Source organism: Arachis ipaensis, chromosome B3 (assembly GCF_059453495.1).
Source record: "Arachis ipaensis isolate K30076 ecotype BB chromosome B3, ASM5945349v1, whole genome shotgun sequence".
Classification (NCBI taxonomy): domain Eukaryota; kingdom Viridiplantae; phylum Streptophyta; class Magnoliopsida; order Fabales; family Fabaceae; genus Arachis; species Arachis ipaensis.
Window position 1 is genome coordinate 56,348,616 of NC_142438.1, and position 19,348 is coordinate 56,367,963.

General features: G+C 41.6%; 2 protein-coding genes across 2 annotated transcripts; one reads left to right on the top strand and one right to left on the bottom strand.

The window, feature by feature from the left end:
- Window positions 1-3,188: 3,188 nt before the first annotated feature.
- LOC148570716 (uncharacterized) lies at window positions 3,189-3,716 on the bottom strand. The gene has a single exon (XM_088507148.1). It carries the CDS (start codon window positions 3,714-3,716, stop codon window positions 3,189-3,191), a length of 528 nt encoding a protein of 175 aa, XP_088363274.1.
- Window positions 3,717-12,448: 8,732 nt separating this feature from the next.
- LOC148570717 (uncharacterized) lies at window positions 12,449-18,530 on the top strand. The gene is made up of 3 exons (XM_088506525.1): window positions 12,449-12,658; window positions 13,527-14,060; window positions 14,161-18,530. Exons 2-3 carry the CDS (start codon window positions 13,739-13,741, stop codon window positions 14,904-14,906), a joined length of 1,068 nt encoding a protein of 355 aa, XP_088362651.1. The 5' UTR covers window positions 12,449-12,658; window positions 13,527-13,738; the 3' UTR covers window positions 14,907-18,530.
- Window positions 18,531-19,348: the final 818 nt, after the last annotated feature.

The window sequence follows — 19,348 nt, forward strand, 5'->3', positions numbered from 1 at the left end:
TACGCTCCTTTCCCGATTGCAGCTTTGATTCTGTATGGTCCCTCCCAGTTGGGGGCGAGTTTCCCTTCTCCCGGGGTTGGGGGACCGATGTCGTTTCGTCGTAGGACGAGGTCGTCTGTTGTGAACTCTCGCCGAATGACTCCGTGGTTGTATCTTAGGCTGATTCTTTGTTTTAGGGCTAGCTCTCTGAGATGGGCTACGCTTCTTATTTCGTCAGTGAGGTCTCGTTCTGCTTTTTCGTCGTTGCCTCCGATTGTTCTTCGCGGGCTTGGGTCGCCGATTTCAACTGGGATAATAGCTTCCGTGCCGTAGGTTAATCGAAAGGGGGTTTCCCCGGTAGCTGTCTGGGGGGTCGTGCGGTACGACCATAAGACCGATCCGAGTTCGTCCGCCCATAGCCCTTTGGCTTCGTCGAGTCGTTTCTTGAGGCGTTTGACTATTATTTTGTTTGCTGATTCCACCTGCCCGTTTGTTTGGGGGTGTTCTACCGAGCTAAAGCGGTGGGATATGCGTAGTCCACTTAGGAATTCCTTGAATTTTGTGTCGGCGAACTGGGTTCCGTTGTCCGAGATGACGATCTCGGGGATCCCGAATCGGGTGATGATTTGTCGCCAGAGGAATTTTCGACATTGGGTCGCCGTGATAGAGGCTAGTGGCTCGTCCTTGATCCATTTGGTGAAATAGTCTATGGCGACGATGAGATATCGGAGTTGGCCTGGTGCCGTGGGAAAAGGTCCGACAAGGTCGATCCCCCATGTGCCGAATGGCCATTCTGCCGATATGATGCTGAGCTGGTGCGGGGCGGCTTGGTGGATGTTGGCATGCCTTTGACATTTATCGCAGTTTTTCACTAGTTGCATGGAGTCCCGGATGATCGTGGGCCAGAAGTAGCCGGCGCGGATGACTTTTTGGGCAAGGGTTTTACCTCCGATGTGGTGGCCGCAACAGCCTTCATGGATTTCGCGTAGTATGTATTCCGTGCTCCCGGGCTTGACACATTTGAGCAGGGGTTGCGAGAGTCCACGTTTGTATAGTTGTCCTGCGACGACCGTATAGCCGGCGGCCTCCCTTTTTATTCGTTTTTCCTCTTTGGGGTCTTCGGGCAGTGTTCTGTTGAGGAGGTACTGTAGGATGGGGTAGGTCCATGACTTGTGGTGGGAGTGTGTCAGGTGGGTGTCGGCTGTTAGGGATACAGACGGCGTTTTGACGACCTCCTGAATTAGCGATTTGTTGCCGTGTCCTAGTTTGGTGCTAGCAAGTTTAGAGAAGAGGTCGGCTCTGGCGTTTCTTTCCCTGGGGACGTGCTGTATGGTTACCTGGTCAAATTCTTCTTTTAGTTTGTTGACCTTGGCGAGGTATTGTTGTAGTAGGGGATCTCGCGTTTGGTAGTCTCCGTTGATTTGGGAACTGACTACTTGCGAATCCGTGTTGATTTCCAGGATTTTTGCCCCGACTTCGCTGGCTAGGGTTAGGCCTGCCAGGAGGGCCTCGTATTCTGCTTGGTTGTTTGAGACCGGAAAATCATATTAGACCGATTGTTCGATCACGACGCCGTTTTGGCTTTCCAGAATGACTCCGGCGCCTCCGGAAGTGACGTTCGAGGAGCCGTCGACGTGTAGTTTCCATGACTCGGGAGGGGTGTTTCCCGGGGTCATCTCGGCGATGAAGTCGGCCATGGCCTGTGCTTTGATTGCGTATCGGGGTTCGAACTTGATGTCGAATTGGGATAGTTCGACGGACCATGCTAGCATTCTACCCGCTAGGTCGGGTTTCTGTAGTACCTGTTTAACTGCTTGGTCGGTTCGAACCGTTACGGGGTGGGCTTGGAAATATTGTCGCAGGCGTCGGGACGCCGTGAGGAGGGCAAAGGCTAGTTTTTCTAGGCGCGAGTAGCGGGTCTCTGCGTCTTGTAGGACTTTGCTTGTGAAATATATAGGTTTTTGCTCCTTTTTCTTGTTTTCTCGGATGAGTGCCGCCGCGAGTGCTTCTTCCGTTATGGAGAGGTATAAGTACAGGGTTTCCCCTGTTTGGGGTTTGGCGAGAATCGGTGGTTCCGCTAGGGTTTTCTTGAAGTGTTGGAATGCCGCTTCGCACTCCTCTTTCCACATGAAGGGGGCTCCTTTCTTCATTAGTTTGAAGAAGGGGATTGCTTTTTGGGCTGACGCTCCGAGAAAGCGAGATAGGGCTGTCAGTCGACCGGTGAGCTTCTGAACGTCGCGCAGGTTTTTTGGGCTCGTCATCTCGAGGATGGCACGACATTTCTCCGGGTTGGCTTCAACTCCGCGTTGTGTAATCATGAAGCCGAGGAACTTCCCTGCCTCCATTCCGAAGGCGCACTTTGTTGGGTTGAGTCGCATTTGGTGCCTTCTTAGGGTGTCCATTATGACCTTGAGGTCGCTGATGAGTTGTTCGTTTGAGTCAGTTTTGGCGAGCATGTCGTCTATGTAGACTTCTAGTTTTGTTCCGGATAGGTTCTGGAATATTTTGTTGACGAGCCGTTGGTACGTTGCTCCGGCGTTTTTCAAACCGAAGGGCATGACTGTGTAGCAGTACGTGCCGTCGGGGGTGATGAACGCCGTTTTTTCCTCGTCGGGTCGGTGCATGGGTATCTGATTGTAGCCGGAGTATGCGTCCATAAAGCTGAGGTATCGATGTCCGGATGCGGAGTCCACTAGTCCGTCGATGTTCGACAGGGGAAAGGCGTCTTTTGGGCAGGCTTTGTTGAGGTCCGTGTAGTCGACACACATTCGCCATTTCCCGTTGGATTCCTTTACAAGTACAACGTTTGCTACCCAGGTCGTGTAGGGGAGTTCTCGGATGAAGTTTGCTTCGAGCAGGGCTTGTACTTGTCTCTTGACTTCGGCCGCTCGGTCTGCTGACATTTTTCTTCTTCTTTGTGCTACGGGTTTGGCTTTGGGGTTTACGGCTAGCTGGTGGGACATGAAGTCGGGGTCTATCCCCGGCATGTCGGCTGGCGTGAAAGCGAACAGGTCTCTGTTTTGTTTTAAAAATTGGGAAAGGTCTTCTTTTAGGTCATAGGGGAGGTTCCTGTTGATGAAGGTGTACTCGTCCTTGGTTTGTCCTATTTGCAGTTTCTCCATGTCGCCTTCCGGTTCGGGTCTAGGTTGGCCGTCTTGTCGGGCGCCTAGGTCGGCTAGGAATATCCCGGCAGCGTCACGGGATTTTTTTCATAAAGCCAGGCTGGTGTTGTCGCATTCTGCCGCGATTTCCCGATCTCCATGGATGGTCCCGATGGAGTCGTCCTCCGCTACGAACTTCATAAGGAGGTACTTGGTAAAGATGATGGCCGAAAAGTCATTGATCGTCTTTCTTCCGAGGATGACGTTGTAGGCAGTGGAGTCTTTTAGGACCACGAATTCGGCTATGATTGTCCTCCTCTTGTCACCGGTTCCTATGGTGAGGGGGAGTGTGATGGAGCCTTCCGGTTTGAGGAAGTTGTCCCCGAGTCCCGTGACACCGTTGCGGTGCGTCTGGAGATTTTCATCGCGGAGCCCAAGCTTGTCGAAGGCCCCTCGAAAGAGGATGTTGGAATCTGCGCCGGTGTCTACTAGTATTCTTCGGACTAGTCCGGTTCCGATTCTCGCCGAGATCACGAAGGGTGCGTCTTCGGCTGCGGTGCCGTGCTGGCAGTCCTCGGGTAGGAAGGTTATTGCTTTGTTGGTCACGGGAGTTGGGGCTTGGTTTCTGACGGCCATTACCTGGAGGTCTTTTTTTATCTTGGATTTTGACTTGCATGGTGCATCTTTGCCCGTGATGACGTTTACTATGATGGTCGGGTCTTCTTCTGGACTTTCTCTAGGGGGTCGCTTTTGGGTTCTCGGGTTACGTCCTTCTCTCTCCGGTGACCTGTCTTTCTCCGCGCGTCTCGGTTCTCTGATGATTTTGGTAAATTCTGGGAGTTTGCCGTCTCGTATGGCTTGTTCAAGGGCGTCTTTAAGGTCGAAACAATCTTGTGTTTTGTGACCGTAACCTCGGTGGTATTCGCAGTAGAGGGTTTTGTTGCCTCCTGTCCTTTCCTTGAGTTGTCGGGCTTTCGGAATGATGCCTCGATCCGCTATTTGGTGGTATATCTCGGTAATTGGTGCAGTTAGGGGCGTGTAATTGGAGAATTTGCCTATTCTCGGTGTCCGGCTGGTCGGCCTCGGGTGGTCCCGTTGATTCTCTTTGGGTGTTGGGTTATGGTGAGGAGCTGAATTACCGCGTTGGGTGTTGCCGTGCTGCCGTTTGTTGGCCGCGACGACCTGGCTGACTTCTTCGTCGTTGATGTAGTCTTTGGCGATGTTCTGGATCTCATGCATGGTCCATACTGGTCTGGTGGTGAGGTGTTTGCGAAAATCTTCGTTCATTAGCCCATTGGTCAGGCAAAGGCTTGCGACGAAATCCGTGAGTCCGTCGACCGTTAGGCATTCGTCGTTGAAGCGGTCGAGGTATTTTCTTGTGGATTCGTCTTGTTTTTGTGTGACCCCAAGCAAGCTGATGGGGTGCTTGGCTTTAGTGATCCTTGTAGTGAACTGGGCCATGAATTTTCGTGTGATATCGTGGAAACTGGTTATGGATCCGTTTGGGAGGGCATTGAACCATTTGATTGCTGGCCCGGCGAGGGTTACCGGGAAGGCTCTGCATCGGACCGCGTCGGCCGCTCCCTCTAGGTTCATTCTGGCTTCAAAAGCCGTTAGGTGTTCTTGGGGATCCTTAGTTCCATCGTACTTCATATCGGTAGGTTTGTCGAAGCCTTTGGGGAGTTTTGCTCTTAGGATTCTTTCTGTAAAGGGTGTAGCGCCCATTATTATATGGTCGTTTCTCGTGCGTTTTGTGTCTCGGTGTCGCCGCTCTTCATCTGAGTCGCGCTGGTGGCTTAGGTCTCGGGAAGCGCTACGGTTGTGCCTTTTGCTGTATCGCCGTCCTGGCGATTTTTCCCGTCTGTGGTCGCGCGAGCTGCTGCGACCGTTTCTCGTATCATGTCGCCGAGTCGGTGACCTGCCGTGACGGGATCTTGACCGGGAAGTCGCATGGCTTCCGTGTTCGTTATAGCGTCTGTTTTTGGTGGTCAATTTGCCTTCGAGCTCTTGGACCCGGAGGCAGAGATCTTGGATGATTTGAGCTGCTTTGTCTCCCGTGTTCTCGGGATGTCGTGGTTCCGTCAATATACGATCATTTGTGTGGTGGATAGCGCTCGTTATCCTAGCTTGGTTTGTGACCTCTTGATGTTCTGGGGTCGGATTTCTTGGTCGAGAGTCCTCCTGACTTGAGGAGGCTTCTTCCGGTATGTCCCCCATTCCGATTTAGTCGGCGCAGGTCCCCACAGACGGCGCCAATGTACAAGATGTCTCTGGTACGGGTTGAGAGATGGATCGGGAACCTGCGGGTCGAGGTGGATGCCGGATCACTTGACTGGGGCGATGGGGGGAGGTACCTGCAAAGACACTCCGACGCTCAAGTCAGAATGGATCTGAGAGGTATAAGGTGTGAGGAATGAATGAATACTTGGAGGGACCTGGGTCCTCTATTTATAGGTGATGGAGAATATCTTATCTTATCTTATTTGGCTAAGATAAGGGAGACGTTTGAATTCGAAAGTCGGTTAGGAATCTGAGAGTGCCGTTTTCGGGCCTTCTAGAAGTGGGAAACGGGTCGGACCCGGGGAACCGGTGTTGGGTTCGGTCTTGGATCCGGGATGGTGGGCCGGATCCGTAACAGTCAGTAAGCTAGTCAGCTTCCCATCTGCATATTTATTTTGTCAAACATGGAGTTGGTCTAAAATTCAAACTGGGTGTTATAGACGTACAAAGCTTCAACTTGCCGTTAGTTTCAACTTTATCAGTTATTAGAATCAAAAGTTAAGTAAGTTATAAGTTGATGCTTCTATAGCAAGAGAATAGACTTTTCTGCAGAAACCACTAATTTGCAAAAATTCATTCCTCTTAATCTACTCATCAATAAGTTCTGAAATTTTTATAGGACATTTAAAACACACCAAGGTTTCACAGAAAAATAATTTTATTCAAATCAGTGGTCTAGATTGCTCCCAAAGTTTGTTCCAAGTCGCTGCCAAATGTGAAGAAATTCTGCATCAAGTAATTTAACAATCTCATATATCAAATTTCACAACTAAACTTATAACACTTCTAAAACCATAATTCTATCTTCTTTTTGATTAAACAAAGTTGTTAGAATGTTGAGTACAGCCCCAAGAACACAAAATCATCAATTCACATTTTTACAAGTATGTATACATAATTGAACATTCACTTTTTTTGTATCATATCAAAACAGAATTCAAAATACACATTTCATTAATCAAGCATATAATGAATCATCAATCACAGCAGCAAACATAGCATTCTATCTATCCTATCCCTTACCTTTCTTTGAAAATCACAAACTAAATTCTGCTCCTCTACTTATCTGGAATCAGAAACCCTAACAATCACAAATTCATGGCTCTGTTACTTCATCAAGGCCAAATGGCTGAATCAAAATGGAACAAGAGAAGAATTTCTTACTCTTGTAAGTGTTTGTTCATGAATGGTTTGGTCACTAAATAAAGAAAATGGAGCACAATGAAGATTGAATTTTCGAACTGGAAGAAGAATAGAGGAACAGGAATCGCTGGTTCTTACCCAGTGGAAGAACGTTGAAGAGATTGAATGGTTGGGGGTCTTTAACTTCGATTATCCTTCTGCTCTCCTATGTGCGCCGAAGATGATGATGATGATGATTCAGCTTCTTGTTCTTCCTTCTTCTCCCTTTTCTTTTCTTCGTTTGGGATGAATAAGAAGGTGGTATACAGAAGAGAAGAAGGGGGCTGGGCTGTTGATGGAAGGCTTCGTGACTTCCTCTCTTCATCAACATTAATAGGAAGATGTGGAACCATAGTTTGTTGCGGTGCTCAGAGGGAGAATTGCTGATTGCTGTGGTTTGGTTTAAAGAAGAAGTATGGTTCGGTTGAACCAAAGGTAATGAAAAATCAATAGTTTAAATCTTGGTTCATCAAACAACCAAGAAAGCATTTCGGTCATTCAATTTGGTGTGGTCTTGAATTAACTGATATTATGAACAATTAAATAGATGATAAATAACTTATAGGAATAATTATTCCACAAAATAGTTAAATTATCGAGTCTCACCGTTAATTAAACCAGAATAAAAATATTTAACTTGACGAGATAAGTTAAAGTATATTTCTCTGTCTTAATATCTATCTAGCAGTCTAGCACACATACATATATATTTATATTACAAAAAAAAGATTTTTTTATTTATTTTAGAATTCACTCAAAATATTTGGAGTACAAAATTAGATTTACAGACCGTCAGTTTTTAGTGTCGAAAAAATACACTATTCCTTATAGTGCAAGTGACATAATAGTTCATATTAAAATGATAACTTATTCCAAATAAAAATAATTTGTAAGTTGAGTTAATATTCAAAATCGTCCCTGAAAGATACATCATTCTCCATATGAGTCCCCGAATGATAAACTTAATTAAAATCGTCCCCGAAAGATGTCGAGCATAACCACGTTAGTCCTTCCGTCAAATCGTCCGCTGAGCTGGCTAACGTCGGGTGACGTGTACCGTGAAGTGCCCGCGTGGGCCTAGGGCTGGCAATTCATACCCTACCTGCGGGTACCCTACCCGGTCCAACCCGTTCGGGTAGGGTAGGATACCCTATCAGCTGCAGGTAGGGTAGGGTACGGTCCGGGTATGCCTGCGGGTAGGGTAGGGTACGGGTTTAGGGTGTACCCTACCCTACCCTATCCGCACCTCAAATATAACACATATTTTATAAAAATTAGATATATAGTGAAGGAAGTGAGAGTTAAGCCCACAACCTCTCTTATGTAATGACTTACAATAAGTGAACAACCACTAAACTAGTTAGTTAATTTAGTAATTTAGAGCATTAGTTTGTTATTTTTTATGTTATTAATATGTATAAAATTTGAAATGATTGAATTTTATATTTACTTTGAAAAAATTTGATATTTCTACGGGTAGGGTAGGGTAGGGTAGGGTTTAGAACTTTAGAGTGCGGGTAGGGTTAGGGTTGAGAGATTCTCAACCCGCGGGTAGGGTAGGGTAGAGTTTTAATAAAATTTTCAACCCGCGGGTAGGGTTAAGGTAGGGTCCAAACCTTACCCTACCCTACCCATTGCCAGCCCTACGCGTGGCACAGTAACAAAACGACGCCGTTTTGAATTAATGGCCTCCAGAAGCTGAGACGACATCGTTTGATCTCCAGAAGAGATTCAAAACGTTGCAACCCATGACCCCCTCTGCCAACAAGCATCTCACTCGGTTTCGCTCCAAAACTTGTCGTCTGCGTCAAGCTATGCCCTAAGCCTTCGACCCAACAATTGAAGCAGGCCATTAACCTTCGTCAACGTAGGAAGACCGGTAGCCTGGAAGAGGTATTGGTACTGAATACAGCGGTGATCGTCTCCTGGAGCAGCATTGGTAGTGGAGGAAGCCATCTCGACTTTTATAGGTAAGAATGAATCGTTTTTCTTGTTTATTGCTGATCAGTAGAGACGGTTCCCAACTTCTTTACATCCAAAGAATCCAAACCGCTCACACCACTCTCACTGCAGTTCATGGAGAATGATTGTGTTTGTGACAGTGTTTCAAGTGCATCAGAAAAAGCATAATCATCATCATCATTATCCTTGTTCACCTTTTTCTCCTCCACATTAGACCTAATCTCAACAATGCTCTCAGCTTTCTTTTCTCTACCACCATCCATTTTATTTCTAACCACACTGACATTGAAAGAGTTTGATCTATTTGTAGCCCTGATCTTATTTGCAAGTTTAGAATCCTGTTTGAAACAAGCATTTGTGGATTTTCTAGGGGGAAGCCTTGGACTCTGCTAAGAGAATCCTAAAACTCTGCTAAGAGAATCCTAGTTCCGACTCTTGAAACCTGAAAATGAAAAAGGATAGAAGAACCGATCATTCATAATTCAAAAATAACAACAAAGAGCAGAATTTCTGATTCAATTCAGCATATCTTGAACTAAGTTCAGAGACGAAACAGAGAAATGAAAGCACTAGTGAGCACAGTTTAGGCCATTAAGCAGAGAAAAAAGAGAATTTACACAACATTATAATAGTACTCTATTGGAGTTAGAGAGTTGGAAAGAATAAAAACCTTTCAAGTTGTAAAACTCTCTTTAAGCCAAGGAATCAAAACATAATGAATGAATTGAATAGTAGTGGTACAAAAGCTTATAAGAGAAATGAAAGGTAATGAAGAGAAGAAGATCAAAATATCAAACTTGTAAATAAGGGTGCATAGAAATTGCAATAGAGTTATGGTTGCAGAGCAAAAGAAACAAAAGAGGAAAGTGGTTTCAGTAGTCACAGGTGGAGTAACCTTTTGTGAAGAGAGTCATGAAAGGACTAAATTAAAGGTGGTAATGAAAATAAGAGAGAAAAAGTAAAAGGCAGAGTATATAAAAAAAGCCACTACAAGTCATAGCTGATTGAGACACCACCCATACTCACTCAATTTGCAGTGTACATAACTTGTGAGTTTGATCTCCATGGATTGAAGCATGTATTATTTAATGTATTTTAGATGGTACTTATCACAATACTTTGACTACTTACTTTGATTACTTATCCTGTTTATAGCTTAATGCAATAGTGATATTAATTTGTTTGCAATATTCCACAATGCCAGTAATTGAGACTTGGGAGTTAACCTTAAACAGTACTAATCAAAAGTCTATTCTCATTCAATATAATCAAACCAAATCATTACACTCTTACATTTCAACAGGATTTTTTCTACTTACAAATACATATCAAACAGCAAATGCTCACATTAATCATAACTATCACAAACAAGAAAATTACTAACAGTTTCAAATATCTAACTTCAGCTTCCAAGTTATCTATTCTCCATGCCTCCTTCACCCTCCTTCAGTTTTGGAATCTTCCTTAGCACCTGCTTCAACCACTGCTTCATAGTCATCACCATCAACCCACTTAAAGTAATTACAGTGATTGTCCTTCTGCAAATTTAAAAATCAGACAAGAATACAATGAATCACACCCAATAACACAGAAGAAGATGGAAAAACTTCAACACTTTCAAAACAACGTACCCGGTACCTTGAACATGTATAGAATAATCTGTCTGGGTTCTCTGCTGTCCCAGATTTTTTTATCATAGCCTTCAACCCGCAGAAACATGCTTCCTCATGACTCTTCCTCCTCATTCGCATCGAACCACTGGAACCGTTACTCTCGTGTGACCGAAGAGATACCCCACCACTACGACATCCATTTCCCGTCTCCATCCTCCCAACCACCCAACAATTCCAGAATGCGACTTATTTATCATCGCATTTAGGATTAGGGTTCATCAAATTGAGGGACTGATTTGATTTCTTTAAACGAACTTACCTAGTCAGCAACCCCATGGTACACGTAGACCTTAGCCACCCAGGCACTTCACGGTACACGTCACTCGACGTTAGCCAGCTCAGTGGACGATTTGACGGAAGGACTAACGTGGTTATGCTCGACATCTTTCGGGAACGATTTTGATTAAGTTTATCATTCGGGGACTCATATGGAGAACGAGGTATCTTTCAGGGACGATTTTGAATATTAACTCTTTGTAAGTTCCACTTTGTCATTATTAAATTGTCAATTTTTATAAAGTTATCTTATAACTATCTTTATAATTAATAAAATAAACGAATAAAAGTTTACATTGTTCATTGACAATTGTATTGGAGAAACTTGTTCTTAGGAATTTTTGTTGTAATCCTCATAAAATAAATTGACAAACTAGTCCTTTATTTAAAAAAATAATACACAATTAATCTCTTAATTGTACTATTTTTTGGGAAAAAAGAAAGTAACAACATTAAGTAATCATTTATAAGGTGACATTATTGAAAAGCAAAATATACAAGCTAATATTTTAAGGTGTTGTGCCATACTATAATTTGTCGATTGATCTTGCAAATTGTAATTTTACACCATATATAATTTTTTCTCACTGATTCGGGTGATTTTGTGAAAAATAGATTAAGTGAAAAATAATAGTTAAGGTGAGAGATTAGGGGTAAGTAAACTTGTGAGGAAGACACTTCTTTTAATGGCGAATAAACAATACAAGAACTAATAGTGAGGAAGAGAGGTGGAGAACAAGTGTTGAGACCTCCACTAATATCACAAGAGGATGAACGAGCTTTGTTTAAAGTGGACATGAATGGTTTACAGAGAAGAGAAGCTCTCAGAAAAGGATGAAGGTGAAGGTGAAAGTAAAGGATGAAAAGGGTTTCAAGGTCTGTGAAGAAGAAGATGATCAAGGTGAAAGTGAAAAGTGAGAGTGAAGGATGAAGGATGAAGGAAAAGATCGAAGATGAAAAGGTTTTCAAGGTGAAGTTGAAAAGCGAAGTCTGGTTGAAGGTGAAGGTGAAAAGTGAAGTGTGGAAAGGTTTTTTTACAGAGGTGGCTTGGGGTCCTTTTTATAGTGTAGAACGATGATGAAGAGGACACCCCTTGGCCAATGATTTTAGTCTGACATTTGGTTTACTGTTCTTTCCAAAATATTTTTAGGTATTTGGGATCACCTCAAGTCTTGTCAACTGAAAAGGGTAGGAAGTTGATTCCCACACGTTAAACCAAAGCTCCTGACATGTGACATTAGTGAAGGGACATCTAGTTTGGTTTTCTTTCAACTAGATGACACATTTACACTCCAAATCCAACCAATCCACTTCCACCAATATAGTTCCCACTGAAGAGAAATTCAACTCCTCAAGGTGTTATTTTGGGTTCCATCCTTTTAGCCCAATACCTTTAGGAGGAACTTAACTCTTTTTTGACCATGTTTGTAGGTCATTATAAAAATAATTATGTACAAAAAAGGTTTATATTTTTAGTACACAATCATAAGCCCCCATGCAGTCTTTGAGGGTACAAAGTATTCCCTCAAGCTGCATTAAACTTTTTTGTACTCAATAGAATAAGAATAATAATTAATTTTTTTTTTAAGAAGCTAACATATCATAACTCTAAAGAATCAAATCTCCCCTCTTTTATTTATTTTTTGTTATAATAAGATATGTATTTGTAAATGATATTCAAATATAAATATGTCTATATAATTTGGATATGATTATGTACTCGTAAAAAAAATGAATAAAAGAATGTTATTGTGCAAATATTTTAAATATTAATAAAATAAATAAATAAATAAATAAGATTAGTAAATGAATATATTCATAATTTATTTGTATGTATGTACTTATTTTTAAAAGTAGTGTATGTATATATATATAAACTCTTTTTTTTTTATGAAAAAAGAGGAAAGATTTGATTTAATATAATAATTTAATGTATAAGGAAATAGGAAGGGGAGAAACTCTTACCCTTTTAATTTGACGCGTTTTAAATTTGAATACCTGGATTTGGAGAGACACATAAGAAGGGGAGAACACCTGGGAGGATAGGGGAGAGCGTGTTTCTCATCATTTTTGTTAGGGTATTTTTTACACAGCAGCACTACCATCCAAACCCTCTGTCTTTTTCAACATTTGAGAGTTTTTTTAGGACAAAGGACACTCCCATATTCAACATTGCTCTGTCTTCTCACTCTGTCTTCTTATTTGGTAAGACTCTTTTTCTTCTTTTCTTGCTTTTGTCTTTGGTCTTGCTCCCTTTTTTTGTCATATAATGCGTACTCCTATTTTCTTGTATGAGATTCTGGCACTTGAATATCTACTATTGTATATTTGACTTTTTTTGTATTGTTCTGAACTTTTGTTACTCTGTACTCGTTCTGTACTCTTTGTTACTCTGAACCCTTATTATTATGTTCCCTGCCTTCGTTCTCATGTAACCCCTCTCAGCCCCATGTATATTGGGTTGCTAATTTTGGAATTAGCTGTAGGGATTCTTTGATAAAGATCTTTCACCTTACAACTTGGATGTTATATCCTCATTTGTACATGTTCTCATTTGTATATATTTCCAATGGCATCACAAAATAAAAGAAATTGAGTTAAACATCATGAGAAATATTCATCCGCAACTATAAAATAGATATTTAAAAATAAAAATAATTTAGTTAAATTTTTTTTTATAGTATAGTCATAAGTAATTTGTTTATAAACTTTTTCAATTAGAACAAATTTTTAGTGTTCCATATTTATATTCTTTCAAAGCTATAGACGTATAATGTTTTGCAATATTTTCATATATGTCACCAAATGAAATATGATATTGTGAGGATATGAGGAGTTAGTGGCCTTATCGAGTAAAAAATATGATGAATGATTTTCATACCTTTGCTTTTTTGTTTCATTTGAGAACTCCTTGGTTGTTTTCTTGAATGCTCTTTGGCTTTTTCAGAATTTCTTGAATGTTCTGCAATATTCTCCTTTATATTTTGAACATTTTTGTCGTTGGTATTTGCGTGATATTGATGTTCACTCTATTTTGTTGTTGCTGCTCTCCTTCTTTCTCCCTTTTTTTTAGGAATTGTTTCTTTTGTTGCCATGCCTCGTGTGAAACTTGCTGAGATAGTGGATAGTGACCCAGAGGACTCTAGTAATAGTTTGGGTACTGACTCTTCTGTGAATGATATGGACGACGTTCCTGAAGAATATGCGATAGGATTTTCTGAATCTATCCCCTAACCTTGGGTGAAACCATCAAATAAGAGGGCTACTTTTGTGGATCCTCCTCTGATGAAGAAACCTTTTTTGGACCCTCCTTCTTCTGGCTTGTTATTAGGTATGGATAAAACTATGAAACCCGCCTTTGATTCTTCAGATTGTAGAGTTTTGGGTGAATTTGTTGAGAAGCCTTCATATCAAGTGGGTCCTACTCTACTTTGTTCTCGGTTGAAGCGCCAAGAATTTCCATGGACGTCTTTTAAATCTGAGGCAGCTACTCACATAAATAAGGTTTGGCAAAAGTGGGTGTTCACGGTATTGTTTGAGGAGGGTGGTAGTTTTGTGAGGAGATTAGAATCAGCTGGTGTTGCCGAGGCTATTCGCACATCTGCAGGTTGGTTGTTCTCTGCCATCTATCCTCATAATTGATTCTTATAATTTCTTTACCTTGTTGCTATATGTTGAAGAAGCACTAATTGATTTCCTCTTGGCAGGCTTGGGTGTTCAGCGAAATGGATCTGATATGAGTTTACTTTGGCAAAGGTGGTGTTCTCAGACTCATACTTTTCTGACCTCTTGGGGTGAGTTTTCACCCACTTTGGAAGATGTTGTGGTTCTTCTTCAACTGCCGGTGTTTGGTAGTGTGGATCTCACTCTTCTTCACCCAGATTCTGATCTGCTTAAGCTTGCACGACATCTTCAAATGAGTTTAAGTGATGCTGGTCGATATGCAAAAGAGTTGTCCAAGAGTAGGCAGGCTAAGAAATCTTCCTCCAAGGATGAGCATCCGAAGACTCGTCAGTCCTCGAGAGGAGAAGAGGTGGTTGGCGACAAGCAAGATTCCAAGAAGAAGAAGATTACTGTTAAGTATTCTTACTCTAATTGGTCTCGTTATTTCTTTGGTGATTTCCTCAATGGTGAGTTTGTCCCTGCTCCTGCTGTTTCCTCAGATCTTAGGGAAGCTGCTTTTGTTGCTTATTGGTTAAGTAAATATGTATTTTTGGGACCGGCGGATGAGTGTATGAGCCATGGGGTATTTCTTTTAGCCTGCTTGATATCTAGAGGAGAACGTTTACCATTGGCTCCTATGTATCTCGGCAGCTTATATACGCGGCTTGATCAATTTTCCCAGCAACTCAAGATTGCTCATGGTCGCTTTCCAGTTTTGTCTTTCATTGACGAAATATTTCTTCGATTTCTTTCTTTACTTGAGCTTCTATTTCATTGGAGAATTTTCTAGGAGCTTGCTTGACAGGAGTTGCTCCTTTCCTCACGGCTAAATTGTGGGTCACCAGGTTTGGATCTAACCCTGGCATTTCATCATAGTTCCAAGCGAACACATCTCTGAACTCTGTTAATAATGCTATCAAATCCCTTTTCTCCTTCTCCCCTAGAGTTTTGCACACGAACAAAGGCCTCGATGTTCTTCAGTCCCTAGATTAATCTCTTCCAACTCTTCCTCCTTCTGCTTTGCTTCATCTTGGAGTTGGAAAGGGGTGTTTTCTATGCTGCTTTGCAGATGTTCTTTTTCTTGTATACTTAGGATGTCGGGGCCAGGGGAGTTCTGGTAATTTTCCTCTGCTGGACCCCCGAGTTCCTATAGGATACACCACCGATATCCTCCACCTGGGAGAATTTTCTTACGAAGCCCTAGGTCTTCGATTGCTGTTGCTTGTTTTTTGGTGTTTTCTTTTGGTGCTTCCTCCATCAGGGTGTCCTTCCATACTGCCTTTTGTCTGGGTGTTCCGATGGTGCATTCCTGCACAGGCCTTATTTTGTTAACCCCTGGTAACGCAAGCTCTTCATAGAAACTCGCATCCACTAAATGTGCTTCTCCCGCATCAAAGGGTGTTACAGTGGCTGAGATGCTAATATCCTTCCCTCTCCAGCTAGACTTTATGCATTGATGCCAACTTGAAGGAACGCACCGATGTAAATGAATCCATGGACGTCCCAGTAGGATGTGGTAGCTAGAGCTTCCATCCACCACATGAAACTTATTATTGGTTTTTATGGGGCCAACCTCCAAGACAGCATTAACACACCCTCTAGATTTCACACTCACTCCATTAAAAGCATTGAGCCCGACTTGAGTAGGCCTTATCTGATCAGCAGAACCTCCCATTTCTAGAAATATATGAGTGGGTATGATGTTTACTCCTGATCCAGCATCCACCAAGGCCCTTCTGACCTTCATGCCTTCTACCACTGCTTCCACGTACAGTGGTTTATTATGGTAGAACTCCCCATTAAATGAGTCAGGGTCCCGAAACACTAGGGCGTTTGCATGGGCCTTTGCTAATCTTGTGAGCTGAGCGTTGATGCCCCCAAAACCTTTTTCATGCTTCTGAATGACTCCTATTAGAGCTCTGGCCACCTCTTTCTGAATGTGGGGTTCCAAGCCAAGTTGGTTGAACATGATTCTACAACCTCGAGACTTCAAAAGACCTCTTGTCAAGGTGTCTTCATCCAAGGACTCCTCCACGGTAACCATCTCTTCTGCTTCATCTACGATCTCTGTCAGCATTACCTCTCCTTCAATGCCTATCATTCCAACATCATGTTGAGGAAAAGGAGTGCTTTTTACACCTTCTTGGTTTTGTTCCCCATTTAGGAGTATCTTCCCTTCCTTTACTTGCCTATGAAACATCGTCCTCACCACATAACAATCGGTTAACCCATGGCCCTTATTGCGGTGCACCATACAATATCTTGGATCTCTCAAGTCTTCAGATGTTGGTGGCTCTCTATCTGTTCTGGGGTTTAATGTTCCATCCTCAAACCATCCATTTACGACAACCATGGCCTGAGCTCTGGAGAGAGGTAGTGGGGTGGAGGACTGTTTTTCTTAACACCCTTAGAATAGGAACTTCTTCTGCCCCTGCCATCAACGACACACACTTCCAGAGGAGAAACTTCTTTATATCTCCTTCCATTGCGCTTCATTGCCTCTGTTATGTCAGATGCTCTCTTTAAGAGCTCAGAGAAAGTGTTTATGTTGCTCATAGAAAGATAGATTTGGGATCCATCTTCCACATTTCTAATACACCCGTACACCAATTGTGGCTCTGGGAGAGTGTCTATACAAAGTAAAGCTTGATCTCTGTACCTCTTGACGAACGCTACCAATCCTTCTCCTTGTCTCTGTTTCACTTTCCCCAGGTCCATGATGTGCATGGAGGGTTCCTCTTCCAGGAACTTGTTGCAGAACTCCGTTACTAATTGCTCCCAGGTGTTGATGCTACTGGCTTTCAACTTGCAATACCACGTGAATGCCCTTCCTGTCAGTGATTTTGAGAACTCCTTGATCTTGAGCTCCTGGTGGTTCCTGAACACCCCGAGGTCGTCCAAAAATGACAGGATGTGTTCTTTGGCACTTTCAGTACCATCAAATTTACGAAAGGTAGGTGGTTGGTACCCCTTAGGGTATGGTTTCGCCAAGATATGATGTCCGAATGGTGGACTTATCTCCCAAGTGGGCTCACTTGCTTCTCCTTTGCCCTTTAGAATACGTGCTAACTCCCTACGAGTGACTGGGGTGTTCTCATCTTCCTCCATATTCTCTTGGTTCGCGAATGGAGGCGGTGAGGGGGTTCTATACCTCGTTTGATCTCTAGCCATTATTTCTGTGATCAAAGCTTGCATCTTTGTTTGGTTGTCTATCATATAGTTGTACACATGAGCAGGAATGGTTACATGAGTGTGCATGCCAGTGGTACCTCCAGCATGGGGTGTAAAGAAATTTGCGCAGGCATGAGCTCCTTTTCCTCTCGCACCCAGATTCTGCTCCTCCATGTGTTCCTCTTCTTGGTTGTGCCCGTCCTCGTCTTGAGGTGATCCCAAGCTGAGGTTGAGATCCCGAGGAGTTATTGAGCGTCGCTTAGGTGGTCGATTCTGCCCAGGATGAGTATTGCTAGATTCAGCCATCACGTCGAAGTGTTCCTCCCCAGTGGAGTCGCCAGATGATTCGGGTGATTTTGTGAAAAATAGATTAAGTGAAAAATAATAGTTAAGGTGAGAGATTAGGGATAAGTAAACTTGTGAGGAAGACACTTCTGTTAATGGCGAATAAACAATACAAGAACTAATAGTGAGGAAGAGAGGTGGAGAACAAGTGTTGAGACCTCCACTAATGTCACAAGATGATGAACGAGCTTTGTTTAAAGTGGACATGAATGGTTTACAGAGAAGAGAAGCTCTCAGAAAAGGATGAAGGTGAAGGTGAAAGTAAAGGATGAAAAGGGTTTCAAGGTCTGTGAAGAAGAAGATGATCAAGGTGAAAGTGAAAAGTGAGAGTGAAGGATGAAGGATGAAGGAAAAGATCGAAGATGAAAAGGTTTTCAAGGTGAAGTTGAAAAGCGAAGTCTGGTTGAAGGTGAAGGTGAAAAGTGAAGTGTGGAAAGGTTTTTTTACAGAGGTGGCTTGGGGTCCTTTTTATAGTGTAGAACGATGATGAAGAGGACACCCCTTGGCCAATGGTTTTAGTCTGACATTTGGTTTACTGTTCTTTCCAAAATATTTTTAGGTATTTGGGATCACCTCAAGTCTTGTCAACTGAAAAGGGTAAGAAGTTGATTCCCACACGTTAAACCAAAGCTTCTGACATGTGACATTAGTGAAGGGACATTTAGTTTGGTTTTCTTTCAACTAGATGACACATTTACACTCCAAATCCAACCAATCCACTTCCACCAATATAGTTCCCACGGAAGAGAAATTCAACTCCTCAAGGTGTTATTTTGGGTTCCATCCTTTTAGTCCAATACCTTTAGGAGGAACTTAACTTTTTTTTTACCATGTTTGTAGGTCATTATAAAAATAATTATGTACAAAAAAAATTTATATTTTTAGTACACAATCACTCACAAATTATTTCTTAGTTTCACTTAAGTCTTTTATGACGTGAGATCAAATTTTGTCAGATAAATTGAAAGAAAAAATTACAAGAATCTATCTTCTCTATTCTTTCCTATTTATTCAAACAAGTACTGAAGTAGGTTGAATTTATTTTATTTATATAAACTAAAAACGGTTGTGATTCATAACTAATAGACCTAACAATCAAATACGATAGCGAAATTTAATTTAATAAATAATAAATAGCAAGTGAAAATGAGACCCATGCAACGGTACCAATTTTTTGTCGGGCATGGTGGATATCCTCACATCCACAAGACCACAAGCAATTGGATGTATATCTTGAATTAGACTTTTTGAACTCAAAAATTACTTTTTACATTCATATATATTTATTATTTTTAAACATTTAAAATATTATAAAATTAGTTTTCAGCCATTTTTAAATGTTATTGAGAAGAGTAAATTTTAATTATTACAAAAATATTATATGTATACTAAAAATTAATTATCAAATTAATTGCTATATATTTATGTATATTTATACTTGTTAATTCACATATTTTTTAATCAAATAATCAAACTTATCAAGTAGAATAATCAAATTTACAATAAATTAATAATTAAATTTGTTTACAAAAGTATAATAATAGAAATTTATGAAATGCTAAACATGTATTTTTTATTTTTTATATATGGTGATTAGTTGATGTTTGATTTTTAATATATATGTAATATAACTGTAATTTAAATTAGTTTCTAATTTTTTTATCAGAATAAACTATTATTTCTAATCATAAAATATTAAAATACTGATAAAATTAA